This window comes from Hemibagrus wyckioides, linkage group LG12, assembly GCF_019097595.1.
Source record: "Hemibagrus wyckioides isolate EC202008001 linkage group LG12, SWU_Hwy_1.0, whole genome shotgun sequence".
Taxonomy (NCBI): domain Eukaryota; kingdom Metazoa; phylum Chordata; class Actinopteri; order Siluriformes; family Bagridae; genus Hemibagrus; species Hemibagrus wyckioides.
Window position 1 is genome coordinate 2,887,942 of NC_080721.1, and position 27,550 is coordinate 2,915,491.

A 27,550-nucleotide genomic window follows, 5' to 3' on the forward strand; every position below is an offset into this window, starting at 1 on the left:
GCACACTCTGACATAGCCTTATTTATCGATGTACATATTTACATATTTATCTGTACCTGTTCATTGGCAGAATTTCTACTATTTGCACTTCCGGTAGATGCTAAAGAGCATTTCATTGCTATGTACCTGCACTCTGCAATGACAATGAAGTTGAATCTATCTATCTATCTATCTATCTATCTATCTATCTATCTATCTATCTATCTATCTATCTATCTATCTATCTATCTATCTATCTATCTATCTATCTATCTATCTATCAATCGCACAGGGTTTCACTCTGTCCACCAGGTGCCTCAAAAGCGATGGGCCAAAACCTTCAGAGCACCTACAGTCCTCCGCTCTACCAGCTGAGCGCCTCAAGGGAGGGCTCAGGGCCGCCTATGGTTCAGCCGATCCACCTACTGGCGTGTCTTTTGGAGGTGAGAGGAAACCGGAGAACACCGGGTGTACACGCACGGGGACTCTGGACAGACTGCAAACTGGTGACCCTGCAGCTGAGAGGTGGGACCTCTTTTAAGTCTTCTGAGACAGTCTGTGCAGACATTCTGTTGATCTTAAAGCGAATTTGTTTAAACTGCTGTTTCCTCAGGTGTAACTCAACCGGACTTGCCGTAAATCGCCACTAGAGGCCAATCCTGGGTGCTGCGCCCAGCTGCACGAGGCCCACACCCCTGTCCGTGTCTCCCTGGTGGTCTAGTGGCTAGGATTCGGCGCTCTCACCGCCGCGGCCCGGGTTCGATTCCCGGCCAGGGAAGTGGGCTCTTTTTCGCACCTGGCCAGAGCTAGCGTATGCAACAAGCACCCGCGCTGAAACGGCGTGCTTCCCGGAGGCTGGTAAAAGCCGTCCTTCGAGCTGGATTTGAACCAGCGACCTAAGGTTGTCCATTTGTAAGCACCTACAGTCCTCCACTCTACCAGCTGAGCTATTGAAGGGAGGGCTCAAGGCTGCCTTTGGGCAGCGACCTGGCAAACAGGACCCCTGGCAAATTTGTCTGTTACGAGCCACGTAGCGCAGCGGTTTCAGGGGTGCTAGGCCAGATTTTCTGAGGCCTATAAATGTGCTTGTCAACATTGGACCATTCTTCACCGACAGACTTTACAATCTTGTTTGCAATCTCAGGTTTCTACGCGTGGGCGCCCTCGCCGGTGCGTGGACTTAAACTAAGTAAATACAGAGAGGACCTAATGTGCAGGGTTTCACTCTGTCCACCAGGCGCCTCAAAAGCGATGGGTCAAAACGGTCAGATGTGAACGTTTGTGTGCATCGATGCACGTCAAAGCTTTTCCATAGGACAGACATACCTGTTCTCGTCTAGACCTGATCGGTGAGCAGTACACCCCGCATGGCTCACCAGCTCATCACAGGGCACTGTGCAAACACATTCACATTCAGTTTTTGGAGGTAAGCATCATAAAGAACCTGTCATTTTTTACTCTCACTTGTTTTTTGAAAGATAAAGTTGTGGACATTTTAAATTGGGGATTTATTGCTGATGCTGTAATGGAAAAGACAACTACAAAGAGAAAATCAACATTACCTGTTAACCACGACTAACTAGGATGAATTTTCATAATTGATATAAAGTTCATTTCACAATTTTTTTGCAGAATTTGCACCATGATCTCCATCAATAAAACCCTTTCAAATTTGCATGTATGTTTTTTACAAAAGGTCAGGCCCAACACCTGTAGTGTATTCACCACGTGGGATGGGCCAGAGCAACCGTCAGTTATTGATTTGCTCCTCCTGATAGGTGGAGGTGGGAATGGAGCCATAAGGGTCAATCACTGTTTGGGCAGAGCGGACAACTGTAATGACCAAGAAGAGGCAGAGCAGGAACAGGAAGAAGAGTGCAAATCCCAAATCCACATCAATCTCTAACCAGGATTGTGTCTGTGTTGGATGGTCCATGTTGCAGCGATGATGCTAAGGATCTCAGTTAAGCATCAACTTTAGTAGCACAAACAATGTTTTCAATACTGTAGTTGTTGTTAACTTCCCTTGGGTCTGTATGATGGTGTTTCTTCTGTTTGTTGCTTTACCAAGATACCAGTTTATCAGTGATGAAGTCAACATTCTGTAGATATGGAAAACATAAAAAAAAAAATTCAGTCTTTAATATAAACGTATTTGTCCATTACTTATAGTGAAGAAAGACATACCAGTTAAGATCTCCTGCCCAAAAAGGAGCAATAGCTCCTGTTATATATGCTAAGCACAGAAATGGGTATGTGATCAGATACAGGAATGGACAATCATTTTGTGGCACGGAATAGATGGGTGGATGGACTTTATTGATGCATGAGGGAAAATTTGGGTGGGACAGCAGCAAAACTCATTGATGTGCTTATACAAATGTATACATTCAACACATTAGCAACACACCATTGCAGGAGACAAACACAATCAAAAAATGTACCCTTAGTAAATGTTTCCAAAATGTTGGTGCACAGGGGCATTGTCATGTCCAACAGGATTGGGCCTATTTATAATAATATAATAATAATTTATTTATAATAATATAATAATAATATATATCTGCCAGACCTTCACATCCACCCCAACTTCATCTTCTTTACACAGCCAGGACTCAGCCACTCCTTCACTGAAGCATCTCTCAACCATAGCAGCAGAAGAGGTTTTGCAGATCATTCACTCCTGCAATCCAACCACCTGCACACTAGATCCAATCCCTTCCACTATGCTCCAGACCATCTCATCTGACCTCCTGCTCTTCATCACCACAGTCATCAATGGATGCATAACATCAGGACAGGTACCAACTGCCTTTAAGCAAGCAAGGGTTATCCCTGTACTCAAGAAACCTTCTTTGGATCCCTCTGACATCAACAACTACAGACCGGTATCACTTCTCTCCATTCTTTCAAAAATTCTCAAACGAATTGTTTATAATCAGCGGTCTGACTATCTCTTGCAGAATAACCTCCACGATCCCAACCAGTCTGGCTTCAAAGCAGCACATTCTACAGAGACTGCCCTTTTGGTGGTCACTGAGAAACTACATGCTGCTAGATCAGCCAAGCTGTCATCAGACCTCATCCTCCTCCACCTTTCTGCAGCATTTGACACAGTTAACCACAAGACTCTCTTGTCCACCCTCAAGAGTTTTGGAATTTGTGGAACAGCATGGGAATGGTTTGCTTCCTACCTCGACGATCGCTCCTATCAGGTAACATGGAAGGGACTGACATCTGCCCCACGCAGGCTCTCTACTGATGTCCCACAAGGCTCAGTACTCGGTCCTCTCCTTTTCTCCCTCTATACCTACACTCTTGGCAAAGTTATATCCTCACATGGCATTTCATACCACTGCTATGCTGATGACACCCAACTTATCTTCTCCTTCCCTCCCTCAGATACCACAGCTTCTGCTCGAATCTCAGCGTGTCTGGCGGACATTTCATCTTGGATGACAGCTCATCAGCTGAAACTTAATCCCAGCAAAACTGAACTGCTGGTCATCCCAGGTGACTCATCCCCAGCCCAGGATCTTGCATTATCTCTGAACAACTCGATGATCTCCCCTTCAGCCACTGCTCACAACCTTGGGGTAACCATGGACAATCAACTGTCCTTTTCCTCCAATGTTGCCAATGTGACACGCTCATGCCGGTTCCTTCTGTACAACATTAGAAGGATTCGACCATTCCTATCCACACAGGCTACTCAAGGGCTTGTTCAGTCTGGTTGTTTCAAGACTGGACTACTGCAACTCTTTACTGGCAGGTCTTCCTCTGAATGCAATTCGTCCACTGCAAATGATCCAAAATGCAGCTGCACGGCTTGTTTTCAACCTGCCTAAGTTCTCCCACACCACCCCACTGCTGCGTTCCCACCACTGGCTTCCAGTAGCTGCACGCATCAGATACAAATCACTGATGCTTGCCTACAAAGCCAAGAATGGACCAGCACCATCTTACCTCAAAGATCTTATTACTCCTCGGACTGCACCCCGCTCCCTCCGATCCACTAGCACTGCCCGACTGGTCCCACCATCTCTCAGGGCAAAAGGTAGGCATTCATCTAGACTCTTCTCTGTTCTGGCACCGAGGTGGTGGATTGAACTTCCCCTAGATGTCCATACAGCAGAGTCTCTGACTATCTTCAAAAGAGCATCTGCCAAATGCCAGAAATGTAAATGTAAATCTAATATATAATATATACACTCAGCAGCCACTTTATTAGAAACATATGTACCACTGCTTATTCAGGTAATCGTCCAGTTAGTTATTATTGGTAAAAATATAAACAAATTTAAAGCTAAACCATAAGCATAAGTATCCATAATACTTATTTGAAACACAGTTGGCAGCAATCTTGTATTTGTTCTGTCAAAGGTGTTAACAGCATCCAGCTACAATACCCAGAATTCAACATGGCCCACAGACATGGCCACCATGGATTACAACACCCCTCAAACACACACACACACACACACACAAACACACACAGTATATAAGGGCTCTCACACCAATCAGTCATTGTACAGTAAATGTTCTATGTACTTTTACCAGTAATTACCAAATTTTCCACTACCACATAGTTATGATCTTGTTTATAGTTTTTGCTCGTTGCTGATGGTATGACACATGACCATTGTCTGATCTTGTTTTTGTAACATTTATGCAAGTTTTATAAATAAATGTTTTGCTTACTTGCAGCTGTGTCCATATCTGTCACCCAGCAATGTTTTCCTTTGACATAGAATGTCAGCTGTGGGGCATTATGTAGACAGATATTGAGCTGACTTTTGTTGTTAATAAAAAGTTAATAAAAGTAAGACGATTTTTTTTACACAGTTGAAAGATAATTTTACAAACAATTTTAATTATTTGAGATTAATGATGGGTTTGGTTTTATTAGTGCACATTAGTCACAAAACATATTAGGAGCATATCTGCATGTCTGTGTATAAGCTTTAGTGTTTGTTTGTTTGTTTTTTTCTCTTCCTCAGTTTTGACTCATCTTTCCTCTCTGATGCTTCTTATGAGTGCTTCTCCACCAATCCAGAAACAGGCCTACTGCATGTCTGCCGTCGAAGTCCACACCTACTTGCAAATGGCTACTATCTACTGACAGAAGACAGTGTTGTTACCGATGACCAGGGTAACATGACCCTAACTCCAACACAGACCATCATTTCCTACAAAGAAAATCTTGCTCGGTCAGTAAGATTGAGAAACTGTATTTGAGTGTGAGTGAGGACACAGACAAAAGTGATAGAAACAGAGAGAGGAAGAGAAGACTGTAAACCTTATCCAGAGCAAATTACAAACACAAAAGGGTATTACATTTATACAAATGAGCAATTGAGGGTTAAAGGCATATGCATGCAGCAAGGGCAGTTAGTTGTTCTGGGATTTGAACTCATCACCTTCCATTCAGTAGCAATAGCAAAGCCTGATTATGCCAAAAATAAAGTGACACAAATAAGTATTATAAGTTATAAGACACAGGTGAGTTTCATCACGTTACCTGCCAGTTCAACCTGCCTCCTCTTTGTTGGCAGCTGACACTTGACCATGCCTCCTGCCACAATAGCATACATAATGAAACTGAAACACTGCAAATATAGTGTTGGAGGTTTTACAGATATATATGCAGGGCCTGTTGGCTAGTCGTCACTGATTTCACATTCCATAAGTAAGAGCAGAGCACTAAGGCTGAATGAGCTGTGCATTAAAATGATAATCCACATAACATAAAGAGGACAAATTGTTGGCGCACTTCTCACTGACACATCTGTGACCAGGGCACCAAGTCCCTTATAGTGTTTTGAGAGCCACGGTCTGCATACCACCACAAAGGACAAACTGCATCCAACAGGAGTAACTGTCGGTGCAAGTGGGAGCTGTCTGAAAGGGATTTCTGGGTACTTACCCAGATTGTATGCAAAAACTACAGCAGAATTAAATGCTCACATTGACTCAACTGTTTCCACCAAAACTGTTTGTTGGGAGCTTTGTGGGCTGGCTGCTATAGCCAAACCTTTGGTTACTCCTGCCAAAAATGACAGCATGTAAGCTTTAACAAATTAATGCCTGTACACACTGAAGCTATATACTGTCATTTTTGTAGAAAGTAATTTTATACAAAATAGGAAGAGAATTAGAAACAGTGGAGCTGAGTCAGGCATGATATTGAACACTTATAATTGACTGAGTAAAAGACGAGGGAATTTTATGTGTGAGAATATCAACCCTGTTCTGTCCCTAGCTCATTGCTCTAGAAGAAACTATGTAGTAATTCAACTCAAACAAAATGTTTCTCTCATTTCCAGTTAGTCATTCAGCTTGTGTAATTTTCCTTATTATTTAACAGTTTTGGAGCTCATATTACATTGTAGTGTGCGTGTGCCTGTGGGATTTCCTTCAGAATTTTCCGTCGGAGGCGCAAAACCAGAAGGTCATTGGCCACACTCTTCAGTGATGTCAGTCATTACCAGTGGAAGTATTTTTGGCAGAGACAGCACCCTGTCCTCTACTGAACTGCCATCATGTTTGGATGTTAGCAGCAGCATGGATGAAGACACCTCTGTCAGTTTTACATATGGTGAGGGCTTTGTTAATTTTTTATGTGTTTTATTTTTTATATTTTTTTACAACGAAGCGTGTGTATAAATGTGTATTTTGGACCTGTGTATGTCTGTTGCAGATCCCACAGCAAGTGTGCCTTTTAAAGACAAAGAAATATTTTTACCAGAGGTGGATTCTCTCTCTGAAGACTGCTCTGCTCCTGTTTTGCCTGCTCAGTCCCTGAATAGTCTGATTGATATTCCACCAAAATGTAAATGTTACTGCACCCCCAAAGATCCATCCTCAGGTTGGAGGAAAATGCTGTGCTAGTGTACATTTATACGCATGAATGCTGTCCTACTACCAAACACCTTTACAACAAATTACATTTATAATAATAATAATAGCTGAAATAACATTTCTTAAAATGTCAGTATGGTATAACCAAATTTTCAAAAAGCGATTTGTTGTTAAGTCACATGAAAATTATGTGACCACACAAGCAATTCCCCTAAGGACCTCTATAGTGCTGTAAGGTCTGTACATCTCTGATATATCATATATGACCTTTTATGTCATAAGATAACTGCGCTAAGTTTATCTCAAATGATATGTTCATAGAAAATGATATCTGTTAAAAGTAACTGTGTGCAAAAGGTAAGGGTTAAGGGTAAATTCTGATGCATGTGTTCTTTATAACCTTTTTTGGTACTTATTCTAAGATCGAACTGATCTTAAATATGCTTGCCTGGACAACATATTTCTGCTCATATCATATTTCTGTTCATCATATAATTTAATTAGATCGAATTAATACTTTTTGAAATTATGTGCCACGACCCACAGCTGTATTCAGTCTGCACTCACAGCCTATGAAACTATGAAAACAAACTGACTACAGTAAACAATTATATACAGAACCTACTAGCCTATTGTAAGGACGCACTCGAGGCAGGCGTAGTAGAATCCATATGCAGATCTTTATTCACAAAACGGCAGGCAAGAATCGGAATCGATATGGCTAAGCGAAAGGGTCAAAAACCGGAAAAGCAAGAACTAGCGAACAGAAACCAAAACCGCAAAACCGAGACTCGTAGAAAACAGTAATAGGCAAAGATCATACACATGAGCGAGGGGTCGAGAATGTCCTGTGCATTAACCCAACAACGCTCCTCTGGGCCATAACCCTCCCAATCCACCAGATACTGAAGGCGGCCACCTCGACGACGGGAGTTCAGGATGGTGCGCACCTGGTAGGCAAGGGAGCCATCAATGTCCAGTGGTGGGGGAGGTTCAGTGATAGCGGGGCCGGTGGTTCGAGGCTCGTGGAAGGGCTTGAGTAAAGACACATGGAAGGTAGGCGAGATACGATACGATGCTGGAAGCTCAAGGCGGAAAGAAACTGGATTAACTTGGCGTAGAATTTTCAACGGGCCAACAAACTTGGGGCTTAACTTATGACAAGGAAGTTTTAGTTTTATATTCCTAGTAGAAAGCCACACCTTCTGACCCACTTGGTAAGCTGGGTGGGGACACCGATGCCGGTTAGCTTGGAGCGCTTGTCGTCGGATCGCTCTCTGGAGACGAACATGGGCTCTTTCCCAGACCTCCTGACTACGTCTTGACCAGTCTTCAATTGTAGGCACATCCGAGGGTTCCCCGGACCAAGGAAATAGCGGAGGTTGATAGCCCAGTACACATTGGAAGGGAGTTAAGCCGGTCGAGGAGTGGCGCAACGAGTTTTGGACATACTCAGCCCAGGGGAGAAACTCACTCCAACGGTGTTGCTCACGGCTGCAGTATGTTCTTAGGAACCTCCCAATTTCTTGATTAAGCCACTCTGCTTGGCCATTGGACTGGGGGTGATACCCAGAGCTTTGACATTGACCCAGACATTGATCCCGAGTTGTTTGCAAAACTCCGACCACACACACAAGATGTGAACTGTGGGCCGCGATCAGAAACAATGTTCTCGGGTAAACCATAGTGACAGAAGATGTTTTGGAAAATGGCTGTGGCTGTTTCCATGGCAGACCTTTCATGGGGATTAACTTGCAGGACTTGGAAAAGCGGTCGATTACAACCATGACTGTGGTGAAACCTTGAGACAGGGAGGTCTGTGAGAAAGTCTACTGAGATGTGAGACCAGGGTCGGCGTGGAACTGGCAGTGGTTGAAGTAGACCTTCTGGTAGCTGACGGCTCGTTCGGGACTGTGCGCAGACCGAGCAGGAACAGAAACTCCTTGACATCGTGGTTGAGCGATGGCCACCAGAATCTTTGTCGTACCAGCCGAATGGTTCTATGGGTGCCGGGGTGTCCTGAACTCAGGCTCTCATGGGTCCATCGTAACACTTGTTGGCGGAAACCTGTGGATACGTAAACTTTGGTCGGTGGACATGTTGGGGGAGGAGCCTCTGTCGATTGAGCCCGTTCGATTTCACTCATCAGGTCCCACTGCACAGGAGCTACTTGGACAGATGGTGGAAGGATAGGCTCTGGGCTGGATGGTGGCTCCAGGGTTTCATGGATTTGCGACAGGGCATCTGCTTTTCCATTCTTAGACCCGGGGTGGCAGGAGACTGAAAACTTGAATCGTGTAAAGAATAGCGCCCACCTAGCTTGCCGTGGGTTGAGACGCTTGGCTTCCAGAAGGACCAGGAACGGGTGGCGGGCCCCTTCGAGCCAGTGCCTCCATTCTTCCAGAGCAGCCTTTATCGATAGTAGTTCCCGGTTCCCTACGTCATAGTTAATTTCGGCTGGTGTGAGCTTTCGGGAGAAAAAGGCACAAGGATGCAGTTTTCCGGGCTCAGGTTGATGTTGAGAAAGCACAGCCCCTATCCCACAGCTCGAAGCATCCACCTCCACTACAAACGGCAGCTCAGGGTTAGGATGACGGAGTATCGGAGCGGAAGAAAAACTTTTAAGTTTCTGAAAAGCAGCTCTGGCATGATCAGTCCACTTTAATTTCTTGGGCTTGTCTTTCAGCAGTGAAGTCATTGGGCTAGCAATGGTACTGTAGTTCCTGATGAATCTCCTGTAAAAGTTCGCAAATCCAAGGAAGCGTTGCAAACCTTTGATGGAGGTAGGTTCGGGCCAGGATGTAATGGCAGACACTTTCGATTGATCCATTTCTACTCCTTCATGCGAGATTACATATCCTAGAAATGTTACTGTGGAACGGTGAAACTCGCATTTCTCCAGTTTCACATAGAGATTGTGGTTGGTGAGGCGTTGGAGGACAGCACGAACATGAGAAACGTGTTGATCTAGGCTGGCGGAATAAATGAGGATGTCATCTATGTAAGCAATGACGAATTTGTTTAGCATATCCCTGAACACTTCATTGATAAGTGACTGGAAGACAGCGGGGGCGTTCGTGAGTCCATATGGCATGACCAGATACTCGTAATGTCCATGTGTTGTGTGACACGCTGTCTTCCATTCGTCGCCCTCCTTTACCCGGATGAGATTGTAGGCGCTGCGCAGGTCAAGCTTGAAGATTTTGGCTCCTTGTAATTGTTCGAGGGCTGCGGGAACCAGGGGAAGAGGGTAAGGATACGGGACTGATTGCGTTCAGGCCTTGGAAGTCAACGCAGGGTCGAAGGCCGCCGTCCTTCTTTTCTACGAAGAAGAACCCTGCCGCCGCTGGTGAGGTAGACGGGCGGATGTATCCAGCTGCAAGGGCTTCCTCAATATATTCCTCCATAGCAAGCTTTTCAGGAAGTGACAGGGGGTAAATACGATTCTTAGGTGGCATGGTGTTCGGAAGAAGGTCAATGGCACAGTCCCAGGGTTGATGTGTGGGTAATCTGGCGGCCTTTTCTTTACTGAAGACCTCTTGGAAATCTTGGTATTCTTTAGGGAGTGTGACTTGGAGCGATGATTCGGGGCTTTCAATATACGTGGAAAGGCATGGACGGGTTATCGGGTTGCAAAAACAGTTCTCTAGGCAAAAGGGAGACCACTTTTTTAATTCCCCCTCCTTTCATGAAATGTCCGGGTCATGAAGTTGAAGCCAGGGAAGGCCTAGGACGACAGGGTTTGATGGTGAGGAAATAACGAAAAATCTCAGTCTTTCTCTGTGAAATAATCCGATCTGAACCTCCATGAGAGGTGTGTAGTGAGTAAGAAGGCCCTCCCCAATGGGCTGATCATTTATGGCAGTGACTTAACGGCGGAGTGCATGGGATAGTAGATAGGCCGAGCTCACGGACCAGGTTGCTGTCTATCAGGTTCACTGCTGATCCGGAGTCAACCAGCGCTGTGACGAAAAAAACGAGAGTCATTGTGAAGGACGTAGGCAGGAAGAGAAACCTTAGAAACCAGCTTCACGACTTCTCTCTGGGATGTTGCAGGCTTCTCTGGGCATTGAAAGACTCTGTGACCTGGTTGTCCACAGTAGAAGCACAGCTGCAGCTGCACACGGCGTTCGCGCTCAACCTCAGAAACACGAGACCTCCCCAGTTGCATAGGCTCGGTGACTTCCTCCTTCTGGCTGTGGTATTCCATAGTGCCACGTGGTGAGGAACGAGGTGTGGGGGTGCGAGTACGATGCTGGCGCCGCAGGTTGTCAAGGCGAATAGCAGTGGATATGTACTGGGAGAGAGTAACATCAGTGTCTCTGCACGCCATTTCCGCCTTCAGCTCTCTAGTAAGTCCTTCCCGAAACACCGCTATTAATGCCGCCTCATTCCAGCCTGACTGAGCAGCGAGCGTGCGGAACTTAATAGCAAACTCAGCAGCTGTATCAGTTCCTTGGCGTAATTCCAGTAATAGGACAGAAATGTCTTTACCTCCTGCCGGATACTCAAACACTTCCCTGATCAGATTCGCGAAGTAATCAGCTGAGGTCTTGACCTGAGGATCCGAATCCCACACAGCCGAAGCCCAATCCAGCGCCTTGCCCATCAGCAGAGATAAAAGGAATCTGACGCTATCGCTGCAGTATACCTCCGGCTGTTGAGAGAAAAAGTTGTCACACTGGCGCAGGAAACCCCGGCATCGATCCGCGGCACCATCAAACTTTTCTGGCAGCGTGAAGCGTGGAAATTCACTGCGCGGAGGCGGAACTGGAGCTGCGGCGGGAGATTGTCGTTGTCGTAGCAGTGCGTTGGTGGCTTTTAACGCCTCCACCTGGTCCTGGTAGAACCGGATCATATGTCTTTGGCGAACTAAGGTTGCACGAGGATCCGCTGGATTCTTTGATGGCGAAGTATTCTGTAAGGACGCACTCGAGGCAGGCGTAGTAGAATCCATATGCAGATCTTTATTCACAAAACGGCAGGCAAGAATCGGAATCGATATGGCTAAGCGAAAGGGTCAAAAACCGGAAAAGCAAGAACTACCGAACAGAAACCAAAACCGCAAAACCGAGACTCGTAGAAAACAGTAACAGGCAAAGATCATACACGTAGCAGGCAATCAGGAACAATAAACAAGGCTTGGTACGTAATCCACTGGAGAGAACAATACTTCAGTGAACAATAGGCAGCGTGCTGCTTAAATACCCGAGTGAGACAGGAAGTGAGTTCGCAAATGTCAATATTCGGGTGATGGCTCCCTCTGGCGCTCTGGTTCTGCAAGCATCGTTACACCTATAGCCTATAGGTGCTGAGATATCTCAAACCCTCATTGATGTTGATGTTATTCATTTGTAATGGATTTTACTGTAATATTGATCATTTGAAATTTATTTGTAGATGCTGTTTAGGAAAGCTTTTCTTGTCCTCCTCTTCACGCAATGCAGTCTGAGCCGGAAACAGAAAAGATTAGTTCACCTTTCGAGTCCTCGGGTTCGAGTCTTTCGTTCACCTGACATCCTTATAGGCTAAGGCAATGCAGTCTGAGCCGGAAACAGAAAAGATCAGTTTACAGAACAAGTCTTTGGATTCACGTTGTTCATTCTTGTAATGTGACTGCTTCCCGTCTCAGTATCTTATGACAAATACAATATTACGTTAGTATTATTGACTCTATAAGGTATTAAATTATAAACCTATATCATAAATAATTATCAAAATATTTGTGCAATAAACATTTTCTGAAAAATAATAATTCTGTCAGTCTCCTTTTTTATTGTTTAATATTTCTTGAGGATATGTGTGGTGTGTGAGGGTTTTTTATAATTAAATAAATAAATCCACATTTTCCTTGGAAATGCTAATTTGCCTGTTCTGTCTGTATCTGTAAACAAATACTACTTATTAAAATAAACTAAACCTGCAAACACAAAGTACCTATTATTGTTTATTTTGCCACCAATTGTGCATTTGCTGGTATAATACTGATAACTCATAAACTCATAAAGGACACAGGGGCATAACAGAAAAACAAATAACACTATTAATGTGAATAATTAATATTAGTTTCATACATTAAGGTTATGTTTAGGTCAGATTTGGCATATAAGTTGTTACCCAATTTTAAATTAAACAGGTAAACTGGGGAGTTAAAACTGGAGTTAAAATGGTCAATAGTCAAATGTAATGTGCTCGGGTCATCAAGGGTTCAGCTGAAGTGCAACTGTCACTCAATTTATTTATTTATTTTTATTTTATTCATTTTTTTAATGTAATTATTTTAAAAGCCCAACTTGTTGTGTAATATAGTTTTTATGCTTTATATTTTGTTTTAAAATGTATATGGATATGGTTATTCGGCTCTGTGGCTGTACAGTGTAATTTATTTTTATTTAAATTTATTTGATTCATTTTTGATAGTTATTCCCTTATTTATTAGTTTTTTGTTTTGTTTTGTAATAATTCAAGAGTGTGTGCAGTGTTATAAGCTATATTGCAAAGGTGTATGTTACACAGACAATCTCTAAATAATTTAAAAGCCCAATTTGTTGTGCAATATTGTTTTAGGCTTTATATTGCGAAAAGTTAAATGGTAATGGCTATTAGGCCCTGTGGCTTTATAGTTTGCTTGAGTGTTCATTTATTTCATTTAAATTCATTTTGGGTTAGTTATTTCCTTTGCTATAAATCTTTATGAATAAAAATAAACAATAAACAACGATTCAAGAGTCTGTACATGGTTATGATATGCTATGTTCCAAAGGTGTAAGATACACAGGCAATCTATATTATTAAATAACTGCATATGGATTAAAAACAACACTCAGATTTATGCACGAATTTATACACTTCTATTTTCTACACTGCAGGGTTAGCTGATGTTTATTCAGATAAATAATACAAAGAATAAATAAACAGTAAGTTAATAAATAAAATAAAATAAAATAGAAAGTAAGTAGATGAATAAGAAAGAAAGAAAGAAAGAAAGAAAGAAAGAAAGGAAGATTGTCCCTAATGAAGTTTAAAGCATTAACCAACTCTTTATTAAAACATTCAGTGTTATGGAAAAGAACCATAATGACAGATATTCACACATTTATAGTCTGTAGGAAATAAAAAGCTATAATGCATCACGTCATAGTAAGAGTAAAAAAACTGTAAGGATGTTTGAGAATGAACTCATTTCTGTATCCAATAAAGCGGTCATGTCACGGTACAGAAACGAATGACTCGAACCCGAAGACTCGAAAGGTGAACTAATCTTTTCTGTTTCCTGATCTTATGCGATGTTGCGCATGCGCGGTGAATCACTCCCCGAGACGACTCGACGTTCTCGACGTCATGAGAACGATCCGAACGAATCGCTCGTGAACGTCACGTCACGTCACTACAAGCCATTTGTGTTCAGCATTTCCACAGGAGCTAGCTAGCAGATTTGGATTATGAAGCGCTCTCTAGATAATTCACGTTCGCGTCCCCAGTCTCAGCTGGACGTCGGTATACTAAACTGCAAAACCCGGCTCACAACATTGACGGTCAGCAGCAGTAACCGCCTGGGTGGCAAGAAGAACATGGCAGATGATCGTCGAAGAGAAGACGAAGATGACCGGAGTCCTGGATTACAGCACCAGATGTTTCTGATTATGGAGGACTTCTTAGATAGATTAAAACTGTTGGATTATGAAGAACAAGTCCTTGTGAAGCACAACATGAAACCTCTATCCAGGTAAAGTAAGACGTCTTCTTTAACTGTCTAGGTTTATTCAATTCAATTTATTTCAATTCAGTTTATTTTGTATAGCGCCTTTTACAGTGAACGTTGTCTCAAAGCAGCTTTACAAAAGAAGAGAAACAGAGAAAGGGGAGGGGAATATGATGAATGAAAATACAAATAACTAAATAACTATAAATAAGCATAAATAATTAAATGAATAAACTATTTGATCCCTAATGAGCAAACCTGTGGCTACGGTGCCAAGGAAAAACTCCCTGGGATGATATGAGGAAGAAACCTTGAGAGGAACCAGGCTGAGAAGGGAACCCATCCTCATTTGGGTGACACTAAACAGTAAATAATGTAACTGTAACTAATTAATGTCCTTTCTACAACAGCAGTCAATGGCCCATGAGGAACTATTAGGTCATTGTAGTTTCTAAGGTCGTTATAGACACTAGTTTATCTGACGCAAATGACACTTATATTATTTATTAATAACGTCAAGGTTTTTAATCCAGATGTTGTGATTGTAAGTGTCATTGGGACACTTAGGGACCGAGTGCTAGTTCTTTAATTGTTTTTTGTTAGTGATGATATTCTGGGTACTGAAACCTTGTGTTGAGATTAATGTTGTCAATTCTATCATTAAAACATCATATATTGAATAGAACATGGCGCATGGGGTGAAATCTCATCAGATTATTTGAAAAATTGACCGCTAGAATGCCCAGGCTGTAATTTCCATCAAAATCATTATTTCTAACTCCGACATGTCAGCATGTTCTGTTCGTTTGCTATATTTTCTATTCAGACTATTTTCATGTGTGTTTCCGTGGAAAACAATAACATTTTTGAGCGATCCCAAAACGCTGGGATCACTCAAAACGCTGTGTGTGACAGGTCACCTCTAATATACCAGTAAGGGCTGACAATGAACTGGATGAAAAGACCATCACAAGCAAACATGATGCAGAATTTCTTGCCACTCAATCTCAATGATTTTAAAATCATCACAGTTATTTTATTCCTGAAGCATATACTGAGAAATGACTGTAAATGTTTAATACAATTGATTTTGCGTCCAGAACAGTGGTGTTCCCCCACAATTAACATTAGGATTATCTGCAGCATAAGCACAATAACTAGGGGAGAGTGGGGTACAAGAAGTACTTAGGATTCAAAGGCATAGGATTTTTCCATATGTCTGGTAAAAAAAAACAAAGCTATAAATAAGAGCATGAGGCAAATGTGTTTTATTTCTTTGTTTGCGTATTTACTTATTGCTTAATTAACTGTGAATTAGATTTGATGATCCTTTCACTGTTTTAGCCACCTCCCATGACACGTCATATTCCATGGCAGATGCTGTCAGAGGGTCAGGGCTAAGTACCTGACTTCAATTCTGCAGGCTGTGTATGCAATTAGAGACTACGTAGAGACTATAGATTAAAATGATACTATATTTGGCTAGTTTTTGAAAGAACACTAAACACAGAACTGAAAATGAACATCTGTGTGAAGTTTTACTTATGAAACATGAAAAATCACTGAAAATTGATCAGTGATTTTGGAAACAAAAAAAATGTTGCTGTTTGACATATAATCTGACACTACATAAAAAAACTAAACAAGTAATAAAAAGTAGTCAGACTCTGCATATCACTGAGCTTGGCTGGCTTTGACATCATGCTACTCAGTAAAATGAAGATGGGCCAATTTACTCACAGTGTACAGGGACACATCACAAGACCTGTACTTGTAAATAGTCTTCCTGTGAAGGCTGAGTACACAGTGTCTTCTCCCACCTGAGTCTTGTCTCTCTGGACAGTGCACAATTGCCATCTGCATCACTTTATGGTGGCTGGGTAGTGAACCAATAATGTAATGACAGTTTGCACTCCGTACCTGTCTGGGGAGAATAAAATGAAAATCTTAAGGGAACCACATGTACAACATGGACCAAAATACAAATGTTCAGAGTTCCTCTTCTGCTAATGGATTGACTGACATAAGAGAACTTATAAGTGTCTTGTCCAGTGCCGGAACTGACTGGTGAACAACTGCTAAATCTCTGTGGTCCTGTCAGATGCATGTATTTGGTTTTAAAGTCCCTTTGCCTTTATGCTGACATGGAAAATGTACATTTTCAGATTTCAGTGCATGCATGATGTCGGCACAATGTACAAAATTGTACCAAAATCTGACCACTTCCATCTCATTCCATCTAATTTTCTCCTCTTTTTCTCTCTTTCAGGCATTATTTTGTAGCAAGTTCATACACGCAAAGTAACCCTGGAGAACAGTTCTACATGTTCAGCGTCATCGCAGCTTGGCTCATAACACTGTGTGGCCGGTCATTCGAAACCCCACAAGAATATGATGACCCCAATGCGATTGTCTCAAACATCCTTACGCACCTCAGGGCACTGGTCAGTTACTACCACACAATAATACATGACTGTGTATGACTGTATGTGTGAGAGAGTGAGAATAAGAAAGAGAGTGTACTCTCTTTATGACTTGATTGTTTGTGTGGTTGATGTAGGGTGGGCTGGTTGAATTTCCTCCTTCAAAGCTGAAGTCTGGTTCAGGGGAACATGTGTGCTACGTCTTGGACCGCCTGGCAGAGGAAGCCCTGAATTGTAGACAGTTTGTCTGGAAGAGGTAAAGCACACTTAAGTGAGCTACAAGAATATTTAAGAAGCGCTCTTAATATTTTCTTCTTTGTCTCAGGCCTCTCTACCCCTCAGAGCAGTTGGAGGAGGAGTCTGTGCTGGAGGATGATGCCGAGCTCACGCTCAGCAAAGTGGAGGACTTGACTGTGAGACACACACACACACACACACACACTCAAACAATGTTACACATACAGTCAGGTCTATAAATGTGTGCACATTGACAAAGTGATTGTTTGACAGAGTGATATTCTGGTTTACCATAGTATATTGGAATTGAAATTAAATATTGAATATGTCCTCAGTGCAGACTGATGGCTTTAGTTTGATCATTTGAGTGTAATGTGAAAGTAATGTGAATGGTGTAAGAATTTACAGTGCATGTGTGTCTGTGTGTGTGTGTGTGTCTGTGTGTGTGTGTGTGTGTGTATACAGGACTACTCATGTAATCAACATTTACAGTATACTACTGTTTTGATGGGTACCACTGTAATGAGATTTTTGTTAGGATTTTTAGGGGACACTCTATTGTTTTGTTTAGACTGGAAACCAGAATATAGGTCCTACAGACTTGAAACTTGGTTGGTACCCTTAGACCTATCAGGAATGCTACATTCCTCTCAGGTCTCAGATGACCTCCTAGCTAGACTCATCATAAGACAAGGCATCCAGCAATGTCTTGCTGCAGCTGTGATTCACTTAAGGAGTTATGGAGGTTCCTGGATGAAATTTCTTATCAAGTAGTTCTTTCTGATCAAGAGGTCTTTTTGGTTGGGGAGTTTCTTTTGAAATTGTAATCTGTATATACAACATCTTCCTCTCTCTCTGACTTGTTGTGCACTTTTGAAGACAGTTGCCCTCTGTCTAAAGTAGTGGGTATGGGAAGTTCAGGGCAGTGTGGCACCAGGGCAATGGATAAAGGAAGGTCAGGATACAAGATAGCAGTTACATTCTTGCCACCGTGATTTTTGGTAGGATCCACCATGCAGAAATCACAGTGGCTTGACTGATCAGTGGGTTCCTGCAAAATTCATGGTATAGCAAACCTCATGGCCCTCTTTTCCTCTCTATATGCAAAATAATAAACTAAAATTCTATGGGGGGAAAAAAGAAATTGATATCACCCATGAGTTCTGTGTGCGATTCTTGCAACCTTTTTTATATGCTATATTTTTGACCAGTCTTTGTAGTGCTTGCATTTACTGAGTTTCTGGTGTCTCTGCCAAGCCTTAAATGCTTCAGTTCCTGCGTTAATTGCTGTAATTCCTACACAATTCAGCCAGTTTGGATGCAAATTCAATTTAATTTAAATTCCAATATGCTGAGGTAGACAGCTGAACAACACTACATATACAATACAGCATTAAATCCTGTCTGTTCATAGGAGGAGGCTGCCGAGTTTGAAGACGTTATTGATCTGGAGGAACTGAAGTCCAGAACTAGTCAGAGTGTAAGTTTAAGAACAAGCAGCATGTATTTCATGGTCTGAACTAAGAGACCTGCACAGGACTCTAATGAAACATGTTCTATGTTACTATGTAATCAGAATGCTTACTCATAGTCATTGTATTTACTTCTGGCGGCATGTGGTACAAGTGTTTATTTCTTGTAAAAATCACAAGTCTTTTTTTGTCAGGATGTTAATAAGCATCCACTGTCTAATGTTTTTTTTACACATTCCTCAACTTTATTAAGCTGGTGCCTATATATAAGGAGAAGGCCTTAAACAGAACATTGTGGAACAATAAACTTTACCGTGGTATGCGTGAGAAGTCACTATTTACATCTACAACCTGACAACCATCAATCAAACAAGACCTGAGCCTGTAGAGGGCTATTACTCCAACAGTATAATCGATGGTGTCACAAGTTGCAAAAATTCAATAGGTCATTTTTAAGTCCAATCAGAATTTAATACAGGTGAACCATCTTAGTGTGATGAATGGAAGTTGGAAGCTTGATGTCTCACGTATGCAGTCTGATATATAAATGTGACCATTTTATTGTTTAATTAAAAATAAAATAAATCTTTGTGAAAATATGTTTGTAAGTGAAAATGTGTATGTGTAAAGGAGGAGAGAGGGCAGGGACCAGAGATGATCCTGGAGTCAGTGACCGATTCTGCAGAATGGAATTTGGAGATAGAGAGGGTTCTGCCCCAACTCAAAGTCTCTGTCCGCACAGATATTAAGGTTAGAACTTCCATTTTCAGAAATCACATATTACTTACATTGCAAAGACATCAAATAAATCCTCATGATAACATCATGAATCCCAAACATTTAAACATGGTATTTAGATTTGTTTTGTTTGCTCAAATTAAATGCTCTGTCCAGGCCTGACAATCCAAATATTTTAGCAGTTATCTAAATTATTATTATTAATAATAATAATATAATATATTATTATTATATTTAACAAGTAATTATGGTTGTGGAAATAATTCAGGATTGGCGGTGCCATGTGAGCCAAATGCGTCAACACCAAGATGGCATCAAAAGCTCTTTGAAAGAGGCCAAGGTATGTTGCACATGTTTACTTTGGGCTCAATTTTGTGTATTTTTTTCACTCTGTGCTTTTGAACTCATTGAATATGTATGTTCCAGGCATATCTAGATAAACTGCTGGAAGAGATCAGTAAGACTCAAGAGAAAGTGAGCAGCAGAGAGAAGTACATCAACACACAGCTAGAACACCTAATCACAGACTACAGGAATGCACAATCAAAATTCTGTGAGGTAAAATCCTAAGCAAGTGAAACTTGATAGGGAGTAAAAATCTCAAATATTGCAGCAATCTGACTGCAGAATATAATTATTTTTAAAAAAACAAATTAAGCTTTCTTTATTCTTGGATGGCTTCAGTTTTATGTTACTGATGTTTTTGTGTTTTCTGAATTGTGTGTCCTCAAAATGGCTGAAAATGAAGTGTTACTGCATGTTTTTGACAACCCTAATTTAAATGCCAAAATGCTTTTACGTTTAGTTAAAAGGTTTCAAATTTAAGAAGATCAGATTTTAGCAACTAGTCTTTTGTGACTGGTGTTCTATTTGCCACACATATACCAATCAGCTATAACATTAAAAACACTGGCAGGTGAAGTGAATAACACTGACTGAACTCACATCTATGTCTTTAAATTACTTAAAACTTATTGTAACCTAGGATATACAAATGACTAGTAGTAAATACTGCTGATCAGATATTGACACTTCATAAGGTATAGCTGATTTTAAATTATATGATTATATATTATATTTCTTATTATATTATATTTCTTTTGCAAATTATGCTTATGTCACATTTTTGGCTTTTACAAAGGTCTGCTTTAAGAATAAAAAATGTCACCTGTCAAGGAGTAGGATATATGAGACAATACTTGAACAGTCAGTTCTCAAAGTTATGTTATGATATGATATGATATGATATGATGGAGGCATGAAAAAATGGGCAGCATAAGAATGTGTCAAGGGCCATACTGTGGTGGCTAGATGACTGGGTCGGAACATTTCCAAAATGGCAGGTCTTGTGAGGTGTTCCCAGTATGCAGTGGTTAAGACCTAATAAAGGGGGTCCGAAGAAGCACAACCAATGACAGGATTGAAGATGGTCAATGCTCATTGATGCGAGTAAGGCGTGAAGGCTAGACTGTCTGTTTCGATCCCTGTTCACTTCATACCTTATATATATCCCACACCTTGACAGGTGGCATTGTAATGAGATCATTTGTGATCACTTCACCTGTCAGTGGTTTTATGTTTGACTGATGAGTGTATACTATTTCATGTCTCTTATGTGTGGAGTAAAAACACTGGTTAATCATAAATAAGCACTTCATTTTTACAAGTCAAATAGTGAATATCAGCACATTAATTTTGTGTGTGTGTCTGTGTGTGTATAGGTCAAGGAGCTGCATCAGCAGGCCAGTAGAGGAGTGACTGAGAGAACTAGAACTATAGCAGAGGTGATATATCCACTACTGATACTCTCCCCTCACAGAGAAACTTCATGTAATCCACAAGTTTCAAAAATTCTCCTAAACATTTTGGTGTTTTCCCTGCTCTATCACAGCTACTTCAACTCAGTAAGGGCTGATTAAGTTTATAATATTAATCAGATGTGTAAATACAGAGAAAACACTACAGTGTGCATGGCAGGAGGTATTCCAGACCAGGGTTGGGAACCGATTATATATATATATATATATATATATATATATATATATATATATATATATATATATATATATATATATATATATATATATATATATATATATATACACACTACTCACAAAAAGTTCAGGATATTGGGCTTTCGGGTGAAATATCAGGATGCACCTAAAATGCACTGTAACCTTTCCAGGTGAACTTAATTTGACCTTCTCTAAACTTTTGAATGCACATGTCCAACTGTTCAGTGTTTCAGTACTTTCTGCAGAACTTGCTGCTCTCTAACAAGGTGCTTAACGGCAAAATTCACAACTGGTGTTTGATCCATGAATCCACCAATAAATTTTCTGGTTCAATTAGAATTGGTATTTAAACAGTCCTCTTCATCATGCTGTTCACATTTTGACATCATGAGACCAAGACCACACCTAACAATTGATCAACAGTACCTCGCCATTGTGAGGCTTCAAACAGGATGTTCTCAGAGGGAAGTGGCCACTGAGCTTCGAGTGTCTCAGACTGTCATCAGCAGGTTGGGACAGAGATACAGAGAGACTGGAAGAGTCAAGGAAAGTCCAACATAGGCCTAATTTCATCTTCATGGACGACAGTGCTCCAGCTCATCGAGGTCGCATCATTAGGGAACGGCGGCTGGAGGCTGGGGTACCTCAAATGGAGTGGCCTGCACTTTCTCCAGACCTGAATCCCATAGATAATCTATGGGATCAGCTGAGTCGCCGTGTAGAGGCTCGTAACCCTGCACCCCAGAACCTCAATGACCTGAGGGCCACCCTTCAAGAAGAGTGGAATGCCATGCCTCAGCAGACAACAAGTCGACTCGTGAACAGCATGAGCAACTTTTTACATTTTCCATAAATTTCACCCAAAAGCCAAATATCCTTTGTGAGAAGTGTATATACACATAATGCCTCATTCAACATGCCTGACAGTCATATAAGCAAGTATTCATGTGTCAAGTTTTCATAGCATCTAATGACATTTTTCTAACATTATACACAGATCAATGAGGAGCTTGAGAAAGTGAAGCAGGAGATGGATGAGAAGGGCAGCAGCATGTCAGACGGAGGTGAATGCATATACCCTGTTATTGTAGATTTTGAACATTTGTTTATATATATATAATCAGTTGTGCTCATAAGTATATATATATATATATATATATATATATATATATATATATATATATATATATATATATATATATATATATATATATATAATCTGTTCATTCATACCCAGATAAAGTGATGTTTGTTTTTGTAGTTCCAGTAGTAAAGATCCGGCAGAGTCTGACTAAGTTAAAGCAGGAGATCCAGGAGATGGATGTGCGCATGGGGGTTGTGGAACAAACACTGTTGCAGGCCAAACTCAAGGAAAAGAGCAACATGACCAGAGACATGCATGCCACACACATCACAGAGATTACTACACACACCTACTCATAACCACACACAGAATACACACAATACAGTGAAGGGAAAAATTATTTGATCCCCTGTTGATTTTGTACGTTTGCCCACTGACAAAGAAATGATCAGTCTGTAATTTTAATGGTAGGTTTATCTGAACAGTGAGAGACAGAATAACAACAAAAAAATCCAGAAAAACACATTTCAAAAAAATTATACATTGATTTGCATTTTATTGAGTGAAATAAGTATTTGACCCCTTTGCAAAACATGACTTAGTACTTGGTGGCAAACCCTTTTTGGCAATCACCGACGTCAGACATTTCTTGTAGTTGGCCACCAGGTTTGCAGACATCTCACATCTCAAGGAATTTGGGCCCACTCCTCTTTGCAGATCCTCTCCAAGTCATTAAGGTTTTGTGGCTGACCCTTCAGCTCCCTCCACAGATTTTCTATGGGTTAGGGTTAGGGTTAGGGTTAGTGATTAAGGTCTGGAGACCGGCTAGGCCACTACAGGACCTTAATGTGCTTCTTTTTGAACCACTCCTTTGTTGCCTTGGCCATGTGTTTTGGGTCATTGTCAGGAGTTTCTCATCCAAGATTTAGGGGTATATGGCCCCGTCCATCGTCCCTTTGAGGCGGTGCAGTTGTCCTGTCACCTGGGGATGGTGTACTTGGGGTCATAGGCAGCATTACTCCTCCTCCAAACACGGCGAGTTGAGTTGATGCCAAAGAGCTGGATTTTGGTCTCATTTGACCACAACACTTTCACCCAGTTCTCCTCTGAATCATTCAGATGTTCACTGGCAAACTTCAGATGAGCCTGTACATGTGCTTTCTTTAGCAGGGGGACCTTGCGGGTGCTACTGGATTTCAGTCTTTCACGGCGTAGTGTGTTACCAGTTGTTTTCTTGGTGACTATGGTCCCAGCTGCCTTGAGATCATTGACAAAATCCTCCAGTGTAATTCTGGGCTGATTCCTTGCCGTTCTCATGATCATTGAAACTCCATGAAGTGAGATCTTGCATGGAGCCCCAGACCGAGGAAGATTGACAGTCCTTTTGTGGAAGTTTGGAATCTGATTGGTTGCTTCCTTCTGTGGACAGGTGTCTTTCATACAGTTAAGGAGCTGAGATTAAGAGCACTCCCAGAGAGTGCTCCTACTGTAATCTCAGCTCCTTACCTGTATAAAAGACACCTGGGAGCCAGAAATCTTTCTGATTGATAGGGGATCAAATACTTATTTCACTCATTAAAATGCAAATCAATGTAGAACTTTTCTGAAATGCTCTTTTCTGGATTTTTTTATTGTTATTCTGTCTCTCACTGTAATTTTAATGGTAGGTGTATTTGAACAGACTGATCATTTCTTTGTCAGTGGGCAAACGTACAAAATCAGCAGGGGATCAAATCATTTTTTCCCTCACTGTACATGGTAACATATAGTAATATTACAAAAGGACCCCTACCAACTGTAAAATATATTGAATTTTTGTTGTTTTGGTGATTCTGAAGTGTTTTGCAGGGAAAACAATTATTACTTTTATGCTTTCGACAAGTCCAGTATCAGTTGGCTTCTGGAGAACCTTCAGAATGTTATCCTGACCATAATTCACTTAATGTAAACAAATAATGACATAATAAAATATGGTATCAGAAAAAAATGATTGATATTTCTGTATGATCGAAACAATGATTCACATGCTCACTAGCTGTTATCATCTATATCACAAACAGACAATTTTGCAAAAACAGACATTTGTAACAATCTGGGGTTAACTGTAACATTATGAACATTATTATCACTTCTCAAAACACTTTCAAAAATGTGTGTGATACATTTGAACATCATAAGCCTGAGCAAAATATGCAAATATGCACCAATCCAAACATTTATGTGTATTTGTTAAAGTTTGCTGAATTAATCAATGTGAAAGTTTGGGGCGAAAAAAGGTCAGAGGGGAGGCGCAAATTGTTTCCAAGAGAAAACCACAAAGTCAGGTATTAATTTTGGTACTCAGTTTATTTTATTGTGTCGGAACTCAGAGCCCCCTCCGAGTGGACATATCACAGGGTGGAATTTTGTTTGTATCTATTACTCTTAGCTTTCCCAATAACCTCCACAATCTATAAAACTTAGCCGAAATAAAAGAGATCTCGGTCAACAGATGAGAAGAAGCAGGTTTTCTTTATTCAGTCATGCAGTCAACAACATGCATATCTGAAGAGAGCAGCTGGTCTCCCAAACCCCGAAAAAGTCCCCTCTACTTATACCCCAGGCGCCCCGGGGCGCCTCCTTTTCTCTAATTTAAATATTTTCAGCAATTTCCCATTATATTCAGTGTATGGCTACTTTAGTCCCTCCTTCCTTAGTTTACATACGTTTTCCCAGTTCCCATTATTTTCGCATTTGTCCCGAGACCGCCCCTAAATTGATACCATCCTCCCCTCGATGACGTCAATTTTCCTCCTCACCAGTTTCCCCTTATTTTTAGGCTAAGTCAACCATTTTTATAAAAATTGGCGCTTACTTATAGGCGCCACTTCCTTATTGACTTCATTTGACCATCACCTCTTAAAGGTGCTTCCTCGGCTCATCCTGACCTCGCGCGTTGCCCCCCACAACAATGTGTAAGTACCTTGCTCTCTTCCTCTATGTCATGATGACTTTTCTCTCTACCTACTTGATCTAAGTTTTGTTTTACTAATTTTAAACTAAGCTGTGCCATTAAGCTGCCTCATATCCTTTTCCTCTTTTCATCACTGTTGGTTGCTAGTATTCCAATGCTATTGTCTCCTCTACCTGCCTATCACTGTCATGTCACAGTGACCTGGCCTACTTCCCACACTGTGTTCCCCCTGCCTTAGTACCCGCTCTCTTTTGCTGACTACATAGTCACGCAATATGCACTTCACTCATCTTCACTCATTTCCCATTATTTTTTCTAGCTCAGTCAGCCCGCCGCGCTATCTTCCGGAGAAGTCCCAGGGGTGCTCTGCGACGCTATCGCCAGTATCAGCTATCCTGTTTGGCCATTGAACTTACTGGTTTCCTGGAGCACCTATCTGAATCCTCTATTCCTGAGTCTCCTTACCTCGCTCACCATATCGTGAGAGATACCGTCTGTCTTGATCAGAGCACCCAATTTCACCCCACAACCTGTGATCAGTCTACTCAGACCTTCTACTGGCATTGGACACGCACCACCTCTCAAGGCGTCCAGACTGAGGATTTCCCTGTTGAGATTTCCTCTAATGATTCTTCCTCTGACTCCTCTTCATTTCCTAATTCCCCTGACATTCCCCAACTTTCTCCTGAATTTGTGCCCATGCCTTACAGTATTCATGATATTCCTCAGTCTTCTCCTGACTATTCGCCCTCAACTTCTCCCACTGATTATTCTCCAACTTCTCCTCAGGATCCCGAGATTCCGTCTTCTACAACTGACCCTCCGGTCCCACTGATCCCATTGGATAGGCTGGCTGACTGAGTTGTAACTCCTAATGTTTCAATAAATCTCTCCTCTTTTCTGTTCCTTCAGTCCCAGTGTGGTTATTACGCTAGCATGCTGCCTTTAATAATTCTGCATGTTTATTATGAAGACTATGAGGCTATATCTGATTATTATAGCTATTATTAATCAGAGTTAACTACTTACTACGTAATAAATGGCTAAATTATTCTTGATAGATACACACTACTCTTTAGGCAGAATATTGCCAAGTCAGAGCTTAGAGCATTGAGTACAATAGCACTTAAGCTACATTTAAGGCTAGGTATATAATTCAAAGCTGGGTATATTATGTTTTCTCCGACAATTGCTTTTTAATAATAATGTGCATAAAACCTATAAAAAATATAATATTTTTAAATTTATTACATTTAAAAAATTGAATTAAAAATATTATAAAATAATTATAATTAAAAAATATTTTTAAAGCATGTTGATAGGGATTCTCCATTTGCATTTTCTTTTTGAGCTGGAGAGGCGGGGCTTAAGCACGCGTTTTATGTATAGCTTGCAGTGCAGACTAGTGGTGGTGAAAACTATTCTGTTTAAAGACTCTGGTTTCATTGAGTCACTGGAATTAATGGAGTCAGTGATTCTTTTATAGCCCTGTACAAACTCTAATCATGCTGGGAAATAGTGGTGGATCTTGTCATCTGCTCAAAAGGAGGAGTCTACGGTCTGCAACCCCTTTGCAGTCATACATGGCTTCTGTCTTGGAGACAGTCCTGTAATCAATGCACTTGGCAATATAGTTAGTCACTGATTCCTCAAAGTTGGCAGAATAGACAATGGTTGCAGTCTCCTTGAACATGTACCACTCAGTGTGCTCGAAACAGAAAATGACAAATTTTCATGAGCATGTGTAACTCAGTTAGCAAACTGCACTCCCAAATAAGTCACAATGAAAATAAAGCACTGATTTATAAAGGGTGGGACAATTTTATAGTTTACTATTTCTTACAGCCCAACTTACTTACCAACTTGTTACTAATGTAATAAACACAAAAAAGTATTCATTTGACCCTTTTTAGGATTCTGCACTTGCATCCACCGAGGTCTTCATAACATCACATCATCCTCATGCTTAAATCCCTAATGATTAAAACGTTGTTTATTTCTAGCACAATTATCCATACCCTGAAAAAACAAAATCACATTTCAGTAACAAGATTTTGAAATCTTTTACAAATTCATCAATATATGT

The 27,550-nt window shown here is 41.1% G+C and overlaps 1 protein-coding gene, 1 non-coding gene and 1 pseudogene across 3 annotated transcripts; all 3 read left to right on the plus strand.

Moving 5' to 3' along the window:
• The first annotated feature begins 305 nt into the window (after positions 1 to 305).
• On the plus strand, positions 306 to 6,870 carry LOC131362434 (transmembrane protein 71-like; annotated as a pseudogene).
• Positions 686 to 757, plus strand: trnae-cuc (transfer RNA glutamic acid (anticodon CUC)). Its single transcript has one exon. It is a non-coding gene; the product is annotated as a tRNA-Glu (tRNA).
• A 7,323-nt stretch (positions 6,871 to 14,193) lies between the features above and the next one.
• On the plus strand, positions 14,194 to 26,400 carry LOC131362445 (intraflagellar transport protein 57 homolog). Of its 2 annotated transcripts, XR_009206199.1 has the most exons (12): positions 14,194 to 14,566; positions 16,812 to 16,986; positions 17,103 to 17,221; positions 17,291 to 17,378; positions 18,617 to 18,682; positions 19,305 to 19,424; positions 19,681 to 19,752; positions 19,839 to 19,970; positions 21,134 to 21,196; positions 22,425 to 22,491; positions 22,689 to 25,465; positions 25,784 to 26,400. XR_009206199.1 is itself a non-coding variant. In XM_058404453.1 (11 exons), the coding sequence occupies exons 1-11, from the start codon at positions 14,283 to 14,285 to the stop codon at positions 22,868 to 22,870; spliced, it is 1,368 nt and encodes a 455-aa protein (XP_058260436.1). In that variant the 5' UTR covers positions 14,194 to 14,282; the 3' UTR covers positions 22,871 to 26,400. The 2 variants fall into 2 exon arrangements, 1 of the variants encoding a protein (XP_058260436.1); XM_058404453.1 differs by having other exon boundaries at positions 22,689 to 26,400.
• The last annotated feature ends 1,150 nt before the right edge of the window (positions 26,401 to 27,550 follow it).